The sequence below is a fragment of the Microtus pennsylvanicus genome, chromosome 13 (genome assembly GCF_037038515.1).
Source record: "Microtus pennsylvanicus isolate mMicPen1 chromosome 13, mMicPen1.hap1, whole genome shotgun sequence".
In the NCBI taxonomy this organism is placed as follows: Eukaryota; Metazoa; Chordata; class Mammalia; order Rodentia; family Cricetidae; genus Microtus; species Microtus pennsylvanicus.
This window is the reverse complement of record NC_134591.1, coordinates 4779444-4798383: the sequence shown is the minus strand read 5'-3', so window position 1 is coordinate 4798383 and position 18940 is coordinate 4779444. Positions and strand designations below refer to the sequence as shown.

Here is an 18940-nt window from a genome sequence, read left to right as displayed (position 1 = left end):
GTAAAAGGGCTTTCCTGTCTGCATCCACAAACCTGGCTCTTGATCAACTCATCATCCCGCTGTATCTGCAGCACATAACCTGTCTGACATCTCACAGTGCACTGGGCACCATGGTAGCGGTGACTGCTGGAACAGTTGAGAGAAGCATTCTCCACAGTCAATTCTGGACAGTCCGTGGCTTCACAGGCAAAATGCACACAGCTGGAGAGGAAGGAATAAGAAGGTGAACTGGGGTTTCCTTACAAGGCAGCTTTACTCCAGCTAAAAGCTCAAGACTAGGCCTCTCCCCAGAGCTTCAGGAGACGAACAGAGTCGAGCAAAGATGATTCTGAAGGCCACTGTTATGGCTTGTTAAGAATACAAGAAATGGGGGTAAACTTGAATCCAGGGTCATCCTCCCCATTTCTTGTGAGTTCTGACTTCCAAGAGCCATGGGGAGAATTTTGTTGTGAGTTAACACTCTCATACACTGTAAAGATTTGTCACTCATATTGGTTTAAAAAAAACAAAAACACCGGTTGGCCAGTAGCCAGGCAGGAAGTATAGGTGGAGTGACCAGACTAGGAGAATGCTAGAAAGAGAAAAGGCAGAGATGCAGTCTCCAGCCAGACACAGGGAAAGCAAGATGAGAATGCCCTAGTAAGAAAAGGTACCAAGCCACATGGCTAAATATAGATAAGAATTATGGGTTAATTTAAGTTGTAAGAGCTAGTTTATAATAAGCTTGAGCAATAGGTCAAACAGTTGATAATAAATGTTTAAGCTTCTGTGTGTTTACTTGGGACTGAATGGCTGTAGGACCAGGTGAGACAGAAACTTCCATCTACAGGATACGATTGATTAATTTATGAAATGCAAGTAGCCAAATTCCCAGCACATTCTAAGCCTCAGCCATCAGTACTATATTTGTCACCTAGAAATTGTGTGGCTTGGGCAAATGTGCTATTTATGAGAGCCTCAGTGCTCTTGAGATTCGCCCCACCTCACAGACCCATGAGACTCTGTGGCAGTGGCAGGGGCTGTCTTTCCGAACTGTAATGCAACTCACAAAGCCTTAGAAAAAAATGTACAGAAACCATGCCTTATATCTTTCTTTGGCTGCCATTTTCACTTTCTGGCTAATCTGAATTCTGCCCAATGTTCAAGTCCTAACTAATTCCATGGGAGAATTCCCTTTTGTAACATGAGTTTCCTCACAGACATTCTGCCTTCCTGTTTCTCATCCTGCTGCTCTCACGCTGCGCATTTCTGGTTCAGGATGTAGATGCCTATGAGGCACCCAACTGCACGCTAATCTTTAAAGAGTCAAGTGGAGATCACATAAAACCCCTGTACTAAGGTAGCCCCTCCCATTGGGCTATATATACACACATACTCAGAACAGTAACAATTAATCACGGAGAGTGTATCTAAGTGAGCTCATTTCAGTGTAACAATAAATCTATGAGTTAAGCATTATTCCTTTTTTAATTGGAAATATTGAAACCTGGGAAGAAGTTGCCTGTTTAAATTTCCAGCCCTATGTGAGACCTGAAGGTCTTCATGGTTAACATTACCCTATGGGTCCGGACTAGAACATTGTTATGAATGGACACAATGACTATTTCATCCTGCCATTGTGAATAAAAATGGCTTTCACTCAGATGTTGACTAAATAGAAAGAAACAACTGGCGGTAGCACCTTTCAATAGCTTGAAAATTTTCACAGGTCTGCGTGGTGGTGGCACATGCCTTTAATCCCAGAACTCGGGAGACAGAGGCAGGCAGATCTCTGTGAGTTTGAAGTCAGCTTGGTCTACAGATCTAGTTCCATGTTAAGGGGTCCAAAGTCACAGAAAAACTCTGTCTCCAAAAAAGAAAAGAAAAAGAAAAAAAGAGGAAGGAAGGAAGGAAAGAAGGAAGGAAGGAAGGAAGGAAAGAAAGAAAGAAAGAAAGAAAGAAAGAAAGAAAGAAAGAAAATTCATAGTAGTTGAAATAATGTTTTCAGCAGCAAAAGTTTTCTCTATGACCATCCTAAAACCTTGGATACAGTGCTCCCAGTTGGCTAAATTTGTATCCAGAACTCCAAGTCTTTGGATTTCTGAGACTTTTTTGTTGGGGGCATTCAAAGCAGGCTCTAGCCTCCTGGAGTATGTAGACCAGAGATCCGCCTCCTGCTGCCTCCCAAGTGCTGGGATGAAGGTGTGTGCCACTTCGCCCAGCATTTGTTTTCCTGCTTTTGGTTTTGATCCTACGCAATCTGCTGGCTTGGTGGGAGCCTAGCCAGTTTGGATGTTCACCTTCCTAGATATGGACGGAGGGGGGAGGACCTAGGACTTACCACAGGACAGGGAACCCTGACTCTCTTTGAGCTGGAGAGGGAGGGGGAGAGGAGTGGGGGGAAGGGGAGAGGGGTGGGAGGAGGGGGAGAAGAGTGGGAGGAGGGGGAGAAGAGTGGGAGGAGGGGGAGGGAAATGGGAGGCTGGGAGGAGGTGGAAATTTGTTTTTTTTTCTTTCTTTATTGTCCTTTTATCAATAAAAAAAAAGAAAAAGAAAAAAAAAAGAAAAAAAAAGAAAAGAAAAACAAAACTGTTTGGAGTGAAGCAGCTTCAGATGAATGTTCCACACCTTCATGGCCCAGTTTTGAAATCATTACCAGTATTTTGTTTAGGAGGGAGTAGAGGACCTGGTCTCATCCTCTCAACTACTCAGATTAAACAATGAGTAAGAAAAGAGATTTTGAAGAAGTAATGTCTAAAGGGCTGTAGCCCACAGGTTGAAAACCACTGCTCTAGAACTCACAAAGTTCAATTTGCAGATGCACTTTGATGATGTCCAGAATGGCCAAAAGGGGAGATCACTTTCCAAATGCTAATATTCTTTTTATTATGGGGCAATTCTTAGGCTCAGTGTCTTTTTAGAAAGTTCTTTGGATGTAAAGCATCCTTTTCTTCTCAGAACATCTGTCTGCACCTGACTTGTAGACTTGCAATTAAGAAGGGAAGTAACGGGAAATGAAGTGAGCGATGGCAGGCACTGGGCATGGACGTCACTGTCCCACCTTCTCAGCAGCTGCATGATGCCCCTGGACTAATGATGGTATTCCCACTGGAAAGGGAGGGCTTTCAGCCTGAACATTTGCCTTTATTCTCCCCAAGACCTCATTTTTGTCAGTGCTATCCCATTGTCTAGAAAACGTTATACACACTGCCCAAGAATGACAACTGGACCTCCAAACATATCATCATCCGCATACAAGGGTCATCCATTTCTGAAATGCAAAACCTAAGTAAACAAAACAAAAGGCTCTGATCCAAAGCAGAAGGGTGGGCTGAGGGTAGCAGTGGGGGGTGGGGCTCAACACCAGTGATGGGCAGTCAAGTAAAAAGAAAAAAGAATAAAAGGAAGTCTGCCTCTAAAGGAAAGATATGTCTGGTTGGGTGAATGAACAAGAGGAAATGTACCCAGTTCTCACAGCGAGGCAAAGGCGCTATTTTCCTTCCCTTTGCAATCACGTGTCCACACGTCCTGCATCTGTTTTCTTAAGCCTTCAAGATCTCCACAAGGGACGGACCTGCTTCGACTCCATACCAACTTTTCAGCTGTCCTCTCCCTACCAATAATTGAAATGAACATCCCGCACCCAGCGACTTACACCTGGGAAAATCTGCCAGCCAGGAGGCTGAAGAGGACGTTTTTCTCAGCCTCTGCCCTTTTCTTAATGCCTACATTCTAGTGCTTAACTACAGTTATGCCATTAGCGGCAGTCACAACAAGTGGCCATATCGTGAAAAGTGGACAATGAAAGCAAAAACCTGGGCACCAACTCTTCAGGTCATTTGGAGAGAAACAGAAAAGTTAGCCCAACAGGACCTTGCTTTACTGCCCAGAAATGAGGGAAAAGCAAAAGTGGTAATACATTTTCTACCCAACCCTTCCTGGTGGTAAGGTGTGGAGATCAGATGTCGAAGAGTGAGGGACAAACTCAGTGGCCCACAGTGTGTAGAGAAACTATTGAAAGTCAAGGAGAGCTGGTGGGTGCCCTCTGGCCAGTGTGTGGTTTAGTAGATTTCTGTGATTTCTAGTCCCTCTGACTTAGCTAGTTCCACATGGCTCTGAAAAACTTCAGTCTGAGCTTCCAATGTGAATATTTGTATAGTGACTTCCTGGGGTATTCCATACTTGGGGTCTTGGAAAGTGTAGACTTCAGGACCATTTGCCTCCAATGTGAGTCTTCTTCTGCCTGCCTGGAAAGAGATCCTCACAGCCACGTGAAGAGCTTGAGTCTAGCAAAGAGTCTTCTAAATGGCAGGTGTCAGTTTTACCTCTAGCATGTAGAAAGGGGGAAAGTTTGAGGGAAAGGAAGAGAATAAGAAAATAAAAGATAAGAAGGTAGGAGGGAGAAGAAGGAGAGAGGAAGGGGAAAGGGAGAGAGAAGTGGTTTTAACTTAATTGTTTAAATATTTAACCTACTAAAATTTATAAGTTGTTTGATTTTGTTTTTCTGTATTAAGAATCGAGGAGTATATGGATGGGTGAATGACTGACTGGCTGGCTCATGGATAGATGGATGGGCAAGGAGGAGATAGGAAGGAAAGCAGACTGGCTACATGGAGAAAGACAGACACGGACGTTTGTCCTTAAAGAAGCCGTTAGCCCTCCACTCCACCCCTGCCATCTCACTTGTGTCTCCTTCTCCAGCTAGGGATAAAGCTGAGAGCGGCTGGAATCCCACGACTGAATCTGATCCTTTTGTGAGGATAGGGCTCTGATTCCCAATACTGCTCAGGTGCTAGGGACCCTTCAGTCTAGGTCAGAAAACACAATCTGCATTGCTTTTGTGGCAGCAATGCTTTTCCTATGGTAGTTCACTGGAGGAAAACAGGAGAGAGAAGAGGAAGAGGTGGAAGGAGAAGACAAAGCTTCTGGGTGGGAGGGGAAAGTGACTTTTAAGGCCAGAAAACCAGCCTAGAGTAAAATGAAAAGGTTCAAGTCCAGCCAAATGAAGTCTCTGCTGCAAAAAGCAAAGGCACTGACTGCTCTAATTTGCTGATTTTAAGAATGAAACCTGCATCCCAGGCCTTTGTACACATTGCTGCTTATTTTTCTTTTTTCTGCTTTCTGGGTTGTTTTACTACATTTGCATGATTGCAGAGTCCTGCCTGTTTTTGTCAAAGCCTCTGCAGCTCCCCAGGAACAGCTGTTGTCCTTTCCCCAATGGGGAATTCAGAATGATCCTGTAGCTTTGCAGTCCCAGCCCTCTGGACAGCCTGGTCCAAGTGCAGAACCCAGCAAGCCGAAGCCGTCATGGCTTCTTCTGCATCGCTTTGCCCAGAGGAGAAGGGCAATTCTCACACATGACAGGTCTGGAAGCGTCTTTTCTCTCCTGCACGTTCTTTGATGCAGTGGGTGTGCAGGCTTTGCCTTTCAAGGACAAACGGCAGAGTCCCCCTCTTACGGCCTTCTTGCCCTTGGTTCACCAGCTATTTCTCTATGTTAGGTCATTCCCAAACAGTGTGAAAATCAAATAAGATATTTCACTTATCACCTGCTTAATGGAAATTTGTTTCTTTCTTTCTCTTCTTACCTTGCCTAGCTTTTGGAATCACAGGCTGTGATACCTGGAATGAGCCACAGAAAATATACTATTCATTAGCATCTCTTAAAGAGAAACAGAGGCTCAGAGAATGGAAGTGATTACAGTCTAGAGTCACAGGAACTGGACAGGATAATGCTTTGTCCCACATCCGCGTTCCTCTGCCACAAAAGAACTGTATAATCATATATCGAGTGATTCGTTTCAGAGCTTAAACACTGTTTCCTTAGTACACAGGAAGTGCCGAGGAGACAGCTTGCGGATGGTACAGACAACCGGCTGATGATGGTACCACATTGTGAAGAAGGGCCGATGGATTTGCATTTTCCATCGGCATTGTTTCCCTGGGTTCAGAGAATTAACTTATTTTTATAGCGCCTGAAGAGCTGGGGTTGGAGAAGGGATTGACAATGAGAGATGTGTAAGGAGCTCTTTTATCGCACTGATTGCAACACACTGTGCACAACTGAAGCTGGGGACTGTGGGTGCAAAACAATGCGGATTTTGCAACCACCTTTTGTGTCCTCTGTGGGAGCAGGGGCGTGGGAAAGGCTAATGTCCCCCATCATTCCTCTTCCCGCTCCTTGCCCCAGGTGTACAGGGCAGGGCTGAATTGCTACATCGAGAGCTCCACTCTGCAGAGCCCACCAATATTCCAATTCTACCCCTCAATGTTATTAAACGAGTTTGAGAGATTCTCAGCCATGCTGGACCATTTCCCCTTTCCTGGCCTTGGGGTCCTCGATGCTAACACTAAGTTCAGATACGCGGATTGCCCTAGATTGTTTCTGAGGTTTCTTTTACTTCTGATTTCCAAGAGCAAAAGACAGATTTCCTGTGCACAGAGGCACCACCATCGTAGTTGGAAAGTGACTCAGTGATACATTGACCTTTCACAAGGAGCAGCGTGCAAGGTCATTTTCATCCCCAGATGGGCGCATAGCCATTATCCTCTTGTTCCTAAACAGGAAACTGAGACTGAAAGGTAAGGTGATTCGTGTAAGGACATCCATCAATGAAGCAGGAACGGGGGATTCAACCCCAAGTTAAGAGTATTCCCCAAACTCATCCTTTCAAAGAATACTGTCCTTTCACAGCAAGAGCTAGGTGGTACTAACAGATGCCAGGGCAAAGGCCCTGATGGAACGACGCTGCGGTGCAGTTAAAACACAAGATCCTCCACCACCAAGGGACTCTCCGGGACTTAGGCTGCAGAAGGGAAGGGGGCTTCACCCATCATTAAAGCTCCTAGGAACTGGAATGAAACACACAGTAGTCACAACATCCTTAATAGATGAGGACAGGGCTGGAGAGATGGCTCAGCCGTTAAAGGCTAGGCTCACAACCAAAAATATAATAGATGAGGACACCTGCCACAACTCCACCATCAAAGGAGAACACTCAACATCAAGAATTGCTCTAGCTGGCCTGTCTAGTGAAGAAAACTGTTATTTCTACGTCACCGTGGAGTGTGTTGTCAACTCAGCAGATGAAGGTCAGGTGAAAGGAGGATTCCTCTCCACCACTCAGCACATATTCGCTTTCTAGGATACTCTAGAGGTCAGGGGCTTGTGGGCTTCTCGATCTTGAAGGCCAAGGTGGCCAGAGGACAGAGCATGGAGGATGCCGAGAAGCACACTGATCATAGCAGCAACAGCGGTGGCTCCTCGGGCTCTCTCCACTCCTACAAATGATCCAGGGTGGAAAGGCCCTCTCGGCTTACCTCTGCTCAGCAGGGCTGTAGGTCTCTCCTCTCTGGCAGCTGCTCAGGGTGACGGGGTCAAAGTTGTCGAAGGAGCGGAGGGCCACCCCCGAGATGGCGACCAGGGGCGATGTGAAGCTCACACGTACTGCTTGGCTATGGTAGAAGGGCTGGCTGAGGTCATGGACCACAGGGATAATCAGGGGATTGTTCCTGCAGCTCAAGACATGGAGGCCTGTCAGGGGAGACAGAGGGCCGAGGGGCCAGGCTCATTACTCAAGGCCAGTCACGCCCTCCCCAACGGGCCCTTCCCGAAGCCCCCAGACCCTTTCATGTCACACCACAAAAGCACCATTGGGAGGCCAGTGAGGATTTTGAGTTTGATTGAAAGTTTCTTTGTCTGCCTTTTTTTTTTTTTTTTTGCTTCCAAATCTTTCCAATCCCCCTGCCTGCCTGGCCCCTAAGCTTTCCTTCACCTAATGCCCGCAGTCTCTCTCCCTCCCCCAAACGGCCACCCTCAGCCAAGCATCCATGGCTCTCCCTCCCTCCCTCCCTCCCACGTTGCTTCAGGACTTGAAGATTTGAGCCTTCGATGTTCATGCTGCCTGCCTGGGCTGTAGGAAAGGTGGAGAAATAATGCAGCACAGCACGGCCTTTGCAGAGTGAAAAGTCCACTGTCCCCACTCCACCGTAGGCCTGTGAGCAGCCCTGCGTGGGAAGGACCACTGTCCAGCCTACAAAGATGGAAACTGGGAAGCACAGACAGGCACAAAATAATTGTGGCACCAAGTACAAGTCGAATCCAAATTTGTCTTAGCCCCGTCCTTCATATTTTCTTGTTCCTTTTCCCAGGTTTAGGAAAATACACAGGGAAAATGCAAACAGATTGCATGGTAAGGATAGACTGGGCCGTTGGGATGGAGGTGCTAGGACAAAAGCAGGCTTCGCTGATTAGCTGCTTGCTGCTGATGGAGCTCTAGCAAGTTCTTAAGCCTTTACTTCTGCAAGTAAGAGAGGTGCAATCTTGGCCATGGGCCGGCACATGGGAGAGTTCTCCTTGTGGGAGGAGGAGGAGGCCCTGAGCCCATCAGGTGTCCAGAGTTAGTAATCCTCTGCCCAGTATTCAGGAGGCAGAGAACAGGACGATCTTGTGGGAAGAGACAGGGTAACACTGAAGCCTCAGAGAAGAGCAATGGGGTCCAAGGAGCTTCTGGGGAGCCTGATGTTTTTCCTCTCTGTTCCTCAACCTTTGCAGTGCCGGGATAACTATGAAAATATTCCCTTCCAACTATCAGGAAATTTCCCAGAAATCCCGAGAACTCCTAAGAGATTTTCTTTCTCTTTGTTTTTAATGTTTCTCTTTTTCTTTTAGAACTCCTAGATAAATAAACATGTAAACACAACAACAGTAATGGTGTCCTTGCTTCTCTGGCTTTCCTTGGACCCTGAGATGACCCTTGTCTGCTGGTTTCTTAAGAGTTTTGAAATGGGCTGTCCTACACAGTGATGAGCACAGAGGTTTGAAGTGCCAGTTCCAAGGTTAACCCCTAATTCCAAACACTTGCAATAAATGGCCCAAGGTTCAAGGTAGGTGGCTATGAGAGTGTGTAACAGTGTTCTCAGTAGCAATAGGAAGCAATTAGTGCCAAGTATTACACTGGAGACAATCACAGTAGTGATAAGTAATGTTCCCTCTGGCCATAGGGCACCACTCTCAATGCAATATGAGAATGCCAGGCTTTGAGCGGGGTGTTATGGTATCAACAAAATTGTTCACATTTTCAGATTGGGTTAACAGTAAATATGGGATTGGAACTGTGAGGCCTGCCATGAAGGCCATCCTACACTAGTTCAGAACACTGGTGGAAGTGCTCAGTGGGTACCGATGTTCTTGAGTTCACAGACAGCACTAGGGAAGTCAGGGATGTTTAAACATGCAGGGCCAATTATTCAAAGAACAAGATGAATATTTTCCACCCAGAAGGTTGGGATTGGAGGCAGCTAATGGCCTATGTAAGCCCTGTGCTTTCTGTAGGGCCAGGCTATACCTGACTCCCCCAAGTTCCCACCACCAGGACCAGGAGTGGCTAGTAACCTAAATGATCACTGTGCTATCTGTATGAAAACACCAAACCCTCCCCTAGGCCCTCAAGATAACACATGTAGCCTGTCTCTAGATCCCATCTTCATGGGAAAAGTAACATTTACTTTGAGAAGAGTTCCGGTGTAATTTTGTCTCCTTGTGAACAGGTGATTGTGCTACACCAGGAAACTTTTCCCCTCCAAATTGTGCTGTGCTTAAATACGCCTACAATAAACTGCTTGATGTCAGACACTAGAAGTTCGTGCCAGTACTGGCTACTGAGTCTTGTTAAATTCAATTTCTTTCCTGCATGTATGAATTGTTACTGTCAGCACTGATGCTTATAGAGACCCCCACAGCTCAGGCGAACACTCCTTCTATCTCTGCTCCCCCATAGGTGTGACTTGACTTCTCACTTACTTCTCTCATCCTGAACCTGACAGAAAGCTTTCTAATACCTGTTCCCACATGGATGGCTCCTGAAAAATGTGCCAAATATACAACCACTCTTGAGATTTGCAGAACATCTGCAGAAAGGGTTATGATCCTAAAACCTGGCTTCTCACAGTGTTGGATTGCTGAATGTTGTGTGGTCTCTCCAGTGCCTTGCAATAGGTTTCGGATGTTGACATAGATAGTGGAGAAATGGCCTTGCTCAGTCGCCTGCACAGAGTCTTTTGACTCTGGATTCCTAAGTTTAAATGTGTGTAGCATACGGAGCTGATGAAGGTCAAATTTTGTCACTGAATCTGTTTCCTCACATTTGCCAAATCCGGGATCCTCTGTATACACCACCACATATTGATTAAGGCAACCAGAACTCCAAGCAGAGAGGGAGCAAGAGAAAGAGAGGGGGAAGGAGGAGATTCTTTGTAAAAGGGGTAAGGCAACCACACATGGAAGGAGGTACCAAGGGTGAACCATGCCCAGAAAAACATGCTTGCCTAGATCATGGCTTTGCTCTTTGGTATCAAGCAGCTGGACACTGATGGTCTCTTGCTTTTGGTCCCCATAGTATGTCCCATCAGTCACCAGATGGATAATAACAGCTGCAGCAACCATTGGCTGAGAGAAATATGTCTGAAATAGAGAATACATAAGAGGGTCATTCATTTACTCAGCCACATGATAGGGAAGCAATCACATTAAAATATACCAAAGGGGAATCTTGCTCTATTTCAGTCCTTCCCTCAGTGGGAAGGAAGAAGCAGGGGATCCCAGTGGGGAGGCCAGGCCAGAAATCTTGCTTCAGACTCAGCTCTGCTCCTGCCTTTTTGTCTGATGCTGGTGGATGTCTGGAACATTCTGACCCTAAGTTCCTTCATTTCTAAATAGCTGATTAAACAAAATAGTTTGTAGGGTCACCGTGAAGTTCTAATAAGACAAACGGAATCCAGTGTCTAGCACAGGGCTAGTACAGAGAGAAACCGCACACACACACACACAGCACATTGTAGGTTTATTACCCATCACTTAGCCACCTTATCCTCTCTACCAGATTCCAGCATGCAAAAGTCAAATAAGGCATGGTCCTAGAACTTGTGTGAACCATGGAGCTCAAAGTATGTTAGCGACATATAAATAAAAATGAATATAATCCACAGTCTGGAGACATGATGCCACATATAGATGTGAAATGCCACATGAAGGTTGCTGTGCAGCGGGTGACCAAGCTCATACAGAGTTACATGCTCACTTTGTTTTGTGGATCACTATAGATTCCATAGAGGAGAAAATTAATTTTAAAGTTTTGAATAATAAGCAATAAGCAGATTTCAAATTCTTTGCGATATAAGCATTGGATGGGTGATTCCATGAGCAATTGTCGCATTCGGTTTTAGGAAGCATCAGATGAGTTTCTGTTTCCTGTCCTTACAAATTGACAGTCTTGGAGGGTGGAAAGAGCAACTCAAGCAAAAGTTATCACAGTGCTCAGAACTTCCTTGAGGCCAGACCTATACACCATGGCTCTCAAGATGGGGCTTACCTGGAGCCAGAATGTGGTCTGAGGCAGCTGGTAGTATGGGTAATTAATGGTGCAAGGGTACCAAGCATGCTGGGAAATGCCTTCACTGAGATCTATCACCTTGGTTCGACACACCTGGCAAAAGATGGAGGAAAAGATAATATTTTGAGGGTCCTGAGAATTTAATTAAAGTTAATGAACCTTCAGTATCCGTCTGTTTTATTGGTAGTGGAAGAGAAAGCAGAAGTGAATGGATGAGTCTGTTCCAGAGACTCACAGTGTACTGTAGAAGTAATTCCCAACGCTGGAAAGGAAAGGAGGATAGATGGCATATTTTCGTGGCAAAGTGACAGGAATGTTCTCATAGGAACAAATCCAGGAGGAATTGACATTGAATCTAGCTGGACCTGGAAGGCATTTCAGCCAGAAGGACTAGAAGGAAAGACCCAGAAGAAAACAGACAGAATGCCTAGGTTGTTATAAAATACCTAGCAACCCGAAAGCTCAAGGAAAACTGCAAAAAGAGAAGTTAAGAAACTTCTCACTGAATCTTCAAAGTCATTAGAGTATTGCAGAAAGAATCTGTAAATTATGTTCCGAGCTCCACGAAGACAGGAAAGATAGAGTGTGAGCTCTGGCTTCTGTGCCATCGAGAAACATCAGTTCCAAAGCACCCCTCCTCTCCCTCTCCTTCCCCCATCTCCCTTCACCCCATCCCCTCGCTTTCACCCAATGATGCTAATACTAAAGTGCAACAAGAACCAAGAAGAATTTATACAGTGGCAGAATTTTTTTTAAGTTAGCAGAGTTTTTGTTTTTGTTCTTGTTTTTTTTTTTTTACATATCCAATGGCCATTCCATTTAAGTGATTCAATTCACTCAAATGCTACTGAATGAAAAATTTCTGCTTATTAAGCACTAAGGGAAAATGCACATAAAACTGAGGTACAGAGGGGACATTGCATGCGAATGTGAAACAAGCAATTCCTCACATGTGTGCAAAGTGACCAAAGCCCAATGTGGGGAAATGAAAGCGCGATGGAGCTGTTGGTAATGATGGATGTTTGGTAGAAGAGGACCTTGAATTAATGCTCATCTGTGATGTGTCTCCTCTCTCAAGACTTTTGTGTGAGCTTAGGCCTGCTATTTTACACCTCCAGGGCAAATATTCGAGTAGAAAGGCTGACTTAGACAGTTCTAACGACCTTAAAGACCGTGGAAAAGGACAGCAAGACAATTTAGTCCCGATCAGACTAATCCCCAGCAAAGAAAACAAAGAGTAAAATGGATAGCCATTTAATATGTGTAGTCCTTCAATAACTACACAAAAATGTATATGTGTAACTGATGCCACAAAACCAGAGATAGTCTTTGTGTTCGTCTCTTGGGGACACGGTATATAAATGTGAAATATTCATATGGTAGAATTACACAGAGCACAAGACTGTTAACGATGAATTAACTAGACTCACCTGAGCCCAGGTCAATCCCAAAGGGAGATCTAGCGATGAGTTAGAAGTTAACAACATGGAGCGATGGCAAATATCAGTGAAAAAAAGAAATGTTGTGCAAAAGACTAAGTTCATTGTGACATATTTCTTAAAGCCACACATTAAAAACTTCTGTATGTGGCCAGAGGCTTGTACGGACTACATAGCACGAGAAAGCACGCACTGAATGCAGAGAGGCAGCTGCCTCTGCTATCAAGGGAATGGAGAAAATGATGTGGAACCTTATCTGCAGTGTGTTATCTTATAGGCAACAGAGAGAAGCCAGCAAGACACGATTCACACAATTATCAATTCAAGTACTACACAGGCCTGTTATGTGATGCACATACTTGACAAACATCACTGTTTGGTTTGTATTATTTCACATAGTTTATGAATTAAAAGTATAGAATGCTTGTAGTCCTAGCTACATAGGAAACTGAAGTAGTAGGAACACTTGAGGCAAAGGGTTCAAGGTCATCCTGGATAATACAGCATAGATGTTTATTATTGAAAGAACGCAATTCTGAAATATTAGTTTATAAAGTCATCAAAAATAGAGGAAACACTATCCATGTTAACTCCCTTACCAGTGTGCTTTAGCACAGGGGCTCCAGTGAACTGGACTAAGTCAGGTTCTTTTGTCAACCCTTCTTGCTCTGACATCCCAAGAATCCCACCTATACACATGCTAAAACTCAATTGTCTTTCTCCATAATATTTTGGGACAGATGTAACTTCTGGAGGTTCTCAGAAAATGTCAAGTATTTGGCTGATTGCTCAACTCTAAATAACACATTTTCACCATACAACCCCTAAGACTCAGGGGACATACAGAAGTGGAGGCATAAAGAATGTGAGAGCCAGAAGACAGGGAGAAGAGCTGCAAAATGCTGTCTTCAGTCATGAATTCTCAGCAGCTTTTGATTCCTACATTGGGCCTGTACTTGACTAGACCTGTCAACAATCCATCATAGATGGAGGAGGAGCTCACTGGCCCTTACAGAGCTCTGACAAACTATTGGCTACTTGCAAGTTCTGGGAAAGGGACAGTCACTGTGTTCAGTTAGCAAAGCTGGTGAATTCACCAGGTTCTAATGGATAGTCAAGATGCTTCATATATGGTGTCATGCAGTTAGCACTGGTTAAACTTGAGACCATAAAAGCAAAGGCATGAATGAGGGAAAGAGACTTAGAGAGAAGAGGGAGGGTTGACAGTGTCAGGAAGGAGATAAGATAGTCAGGGGTAATCAGATCGTCAAGAGTAATTAGAATACATTATATGCATTTATAAAATATCAAGGAACAATATAAAGAAATAAAAAAAATAAAAAGAAAATGTCAAGTTTGCTCTGTTTACAAAAATGATACACTAAGCAACGTTCAGACAAAACACATTTTCCATTACGGCTGACAGTGGCAAATAAAGTTTTTGGAGTAAATTCACATGTGGGGTTGTAAAGAAAATACAGAAAGCCATTTACATTCTGTACATACTTTCCCTTCATGTTAATACCTTTATCAATTCATTCTTGAAATCTTAGAGGAAGATAAACCACTTACACAACATTAAGAAACATCAAATATCACCCAGAAAGTTCAGTAGTTGGCTTTAGACAAAGTAGATCTACTCCTAGTGCATTTTGGCTTAAAACCAGAGGAAGGAATAGAAATTGGTTCTGCCTCTTTAGGTCTCAGATGATCTTGGGCATTTGAATGTGGAATTGGTCATAGGCACAATAATGTCTCCCTGAGATCAATACCTCGTTGGTATTGGCCCGGATGTCAACTTAGTATCAACTGAGAGAACCATTAGTCTTCTGCTATTTTATAATAATTTATTTAAGAAAATTACCTTATTGTTTTAGAAATATCAAAAAGGATTAAGCCCATCAACTGCCAAACTTCTCTAGCGCTAAGAACCAGTGAGCTTGTGAATGCAACACTGATTTCTTAAATATCAGAGGGTGCTTTTAGAAAGTATGAAGGTGCCAAGAATCACCTCTGCCATTGTCCAGAATTAGGCACAGATGCTGGGACTCAAACATCTCTACTTTAGCACGCAAGTAGACATTTTTCAGCTTATTTTTTCTCAAAACAACTGGGACTAGTCTTAGGCAGAGCAGCCGGTAAACTGTGTTATGACTTAGAACAGTGTGAGACTTTGCATAAACTATCTATGGCATTTAAAAGCCTGGCCAGCGATTCGACATGTATCATTTTGGAATGCACTCTCCTTGCGTTCTTAGCTGCTCTGTCTCCCCACAGAGTGTGGTGAAGCATAACCCTAAGCTCTGAGCTGGGGGTCTTATCTCTGCATCTAAAGCATCCATGGTCAGAGAATCAACCAAAGTGAACAAACCCTTCTTTTATTACTTAAATATGATTTTCTCTTATCTCGTCAGCTTTATCAGGACTAAACAGGTCATTAGCGGAACATGGTGTTGTTATTTTGTTCTCTTATTGTTTCTATTTAGTTGTGTGGTTTTTTTTTTTCAGGCTGGCTGTAACCCCAATCAGGGACAGTAAATCCAAATCAGAAAGGCACAAACGAATCCAGCTGAACTTTGCCCAAGACTCTCAGCCGACCTTGAAATCGTCTGTGTTGCTAGGGCGGTGGAAAGAAATTGAGATTCAAATCCTTAAGAGCTTCCTGCCTTTATTGGCATTGCATGAATTTACCTACTCAGCAGCCTAAATTGAGGGTGCAGGCATGTCAGGCTCACCTGTGCTGAACAACACACAGACCTGTGGAAACACAAGTTTGAGTGCTGATTTTATAGGAATGTTTTCTTTTCAACCACATGTTTTTATCTTTCCAAAAATCAGCAAGTCTAACTCCACAGAGAGATACTGAGGATAAAGATTTTGTTGGATTTTCTGTTGGGTACATATACATTACACATTTTCCTTGTCACTTAGACTCTCCAGCACCACTCCAGGGTCTCTGTCCTCTCCTCTCCTCTCTAGGGTCTCTGTCCTCTCCTCTCCTCTCTAGGGTCTCTGTCCTCTCCTCTCCTCTCTAGGGTCTCTGTCCTCTCCTCTCCTCTCTAGGGTCTCTGTCCTCTCCTCTCCTCTCTAGGGTCTCTGTCCTCTCCTCTCCTCCTCTCTAGGGTCTCTGTCCTCTCCTCTCCTCTCTAGGGTCTCTGTCCTCTCCTCTCCTCTCTAGGGTCTCTGTCCTCTCCTCTCCTCTCTAGGGTCTCTGTCCTCTCCTCTCCTCCTCTCTAGGGTCTCTGTCCTCTCCTCTCCTCTCTAGGGTCTCTGTCCTCTCCTCTCCTCTCTAGGGTCTCTGTCCTCTCCTCTCCTCCTCTCTAGGGTCTCTGTCCTCTCCTCTCCTCCTCTCTAGGGTCTCTGTCCTCTCCTCTCCTCTCTAGGGTCTCTGTCCTCTCCTCTCCTCTCTAGGGTCTCTGTCCTCTCCTCTCCTCCTCTCTAGGGTCTCTGTCCTCTCCTCTCCTCTCTAGGGTCTCTGTCCTCTCCTCTCCTCTCTAGGGTCTCTGTCCTCTCCTCTCCTCTCTAGGGTCTCTGTCCTCTCCTCTCCTCTCTAGGGTCTCTGTCCTCTCTTCCTCTCTAGGGTCTCTGTCCTCTCCTCTCCTCTCTAGGGTCTCTGTCCTCTCCTCTCCTCCTCTCTAGGGTCTCTGTCCTCTCCTCTCCTCTCTAGGGTCTCTGTCCTCTCCTCTCCTCTCTAGGGTCTCTGTCCTCTCCTCTCCTCCTCTCTAGGGTCTCTGTCCTCTCCTCCTCTCTAGGGTCTCTGTCCTCTCCTCTCCTCTCCTATCCAGGGTCTCTGTCCTCTCCTCTCTAGGGTCTCTGTCCTCTCCTCCTCTCTAGGGTCTCTGTCCTCTCCTCTCCTCTCTAGGGTCTCTGTCCTCTCCTCTCCTATCCAGGGTCTCTGTCCTCTCCTCCTCTCTAGGGTCTCTGTCCTCTCCTCTCCTCTCTAGGGTCTCTGTCCTCTCCTCTCCTCCTCTCTAGGGTCTTTCTTCTCTCATCATCCTCATTCCTCTACGTTCTTCACTGTGACTGACTCCATGTTCTTTCAAATCTTTCCCAACCTCCCTTGACTAATCCAGTGTTCATGTCTCTGAAATCTAGTGAAGGGCCATTCTCTTTTTTCTTAATATTCTAATCTTAAAGGGCAAATTTGAATGATTGTGGTTGCAATTGGCTCTGTCTCCCTATAGCTGTGAAGGAACTAAGCACAGCAACACTTCCTTCTCGACACATTAGTGTGTCTTCTACGCTCTTCTTTTGCATGTTTCACTATGTTGTGGAAGACAATAAGAATACTCTAGAGAAAAACTTGCAGCCTCTAAGCTTTAGGTCTTCAGAAAGAGAAAAAGCTCAGTTGCTCTGTAATTCCCATTCCTATGTTCACTCAAGCATTATTACCTATGCGAAAAATTGTTGTAACAACCTACAGGTCTATAAACAGGCTAAGAAAATGTTGTGGTGCATCCATGTAAGGGAACGTTATTCACCTTTAGAAAAAGAGAAAACCCTGCCACCTTCAATAAAAATGAACCATGAGGGCATACTTCATGAAATAGGCCTGTTTCAATAGTGGCCTTACTATTATGAAGGTAATCAGCCACGTCATGATTGAATTAGATGCCTCCTCCACAGGAGGGGACTTAAGCCTGTTTCGGTGCCTGTCAAGAGCCAGAGGATAGAATGAACTCATAATGTCTCTGGGTCATAGGAAAGAGTCTAGTGCTGTTGTTTTGATAAGTGAAAATGGTATCAAACTGCCTTAAAAATATTCATGTTTAGGCCACGAGATAAGTGACACACTTCTTTTTGTGTTAAGCTTTTTTCTGCAGTGGATAGTGGTTAAGGCAAAGACTCGCAAATGATCAAAAAGCCCAGAACAAGTCAATGTTGAATCCACCCTGAAGTAGAACCTGAATCATCCTTCCAAGGTTCTGGGAGCATTGCTGAAGAGTGAATGCAAAGAACATAACGGGGAAGTTGGGGAGCAATGCTGTAAAGCTAACTTCTGAATGTGACAAAGTCATTGGATTTATAGACTACCTACAGCTGTGGTTACCTTCATAATTCCTGTATGATAGATATTGGACCTGCCATTTTTATCATGCATAAGGCAAAGGCTTGCAGTACCTACACTAAGGGACTATAGGAAATTAATGGATGTTGGTGGAATGTCATTGCCTTTAGAAGTATAACACTGATAAATTGTCTACAGCCCAGTAAATAACCTCCCACTGATAATTGTGAAAGCAGCAATCATTATGCTCAATGAAAAACAAAACAAAACACATATAGTAAGAGGGGCCTTGTTGTTCAGTGAGAGAGCAGGGAGGGTGAAAGGGGGAAATGGGAGGTGAAATTATCAAATATCAAATATGTACTTACATGAATTTGTCAAAGAAAAAATAATTTAGAAGTTACAAATAAATGAAATAATTTTACCGTAGACAGAAAAATACCACATAACTGCACACATGAGAGGCACATAAACTAGATTAAAAGACTCAAAGACACAATGGTGGGTGCCAAGGCTTTAGGAGAAAAGAAATGGTTAGTTGTTCATCAAAGGACTTGTAGTTCAGTTAGTCAAGACGTAAAGGTCTGTTGTTTATCAACATACCTGTAGTTAACAATTTAGTGCTGTGCATTTTAGATTGTCAAGAGGCATAATCATCTGGTGGGTAAAGTCTTGAGCAAAGAAGCCAAGTGTGAGCAAAAAAAAGGAAACATCAATTTTGCTGAATTCATAAATATTGCAATCAAGAATATTTAAATGGAGCTAAGCAGTGGTGGCACTCAGGAGGCAGAGGCTGGCAGATCTCTATGAGTTTGAGGCCAGCCTGGTCTACAAAAGCTAGTTCCAGGATAGGCTCCAAAGCTACAGAGAAACCCTGTCTCGAAAAAAAAATTAAGTTGAGATTTTCAAATATTGGTGCTGGGCAAACAGCAAAGGTGGTTTGGCTGGCAAGCACCTTCCCCTTGGTCCTGCCAGGGTTGGACGAGGAGTTATCCAGCGTCTTCTTCTTGTTTGTATCAAAGACTGAAAACTCACTTGCACTTTTATTCTTAGTACAGCTTTCTACTAAAGTGGACAGAGTAAAATGGTTATTCTTTTCATGTTCTATCATCTATTTCTATCTAT

At 44.3% G+C, this 18940-nt stretch overlaps 1 protein-coding gene across 1 annotated transcript in view; it reads right to left on the bottom strand.

Moving 5' to 3' along the window:
• The window catches only part of Pappa (pappalysin 1), a 237896-nt gene that overhangs the window by 56973 nt on the left and 161983 nt on the right, over positions 1 to 18940 (bottom strand). The window contains exons 11-14 of the mRNA XM_075945577.1: positions 11348 to 11461; positions 10305 to 10440; positions 7299 to 7512; positions 33 to 201 (exon numbers count right to left, since the gene is read on the bottom strand). Coding sequence (XP_075801692.1) covers positions 33 to 201; positions 7299 to 7512; positions 10305 to 10440; positions 11348 to 11461 — 633 coding nt within the window. The remainder of the gene's footprint in view (positions 1 to 32; positions 202 to 7298; positions 7513 to 10304; positions 10441 to 11347; positions 11462 to 18940) is intronic.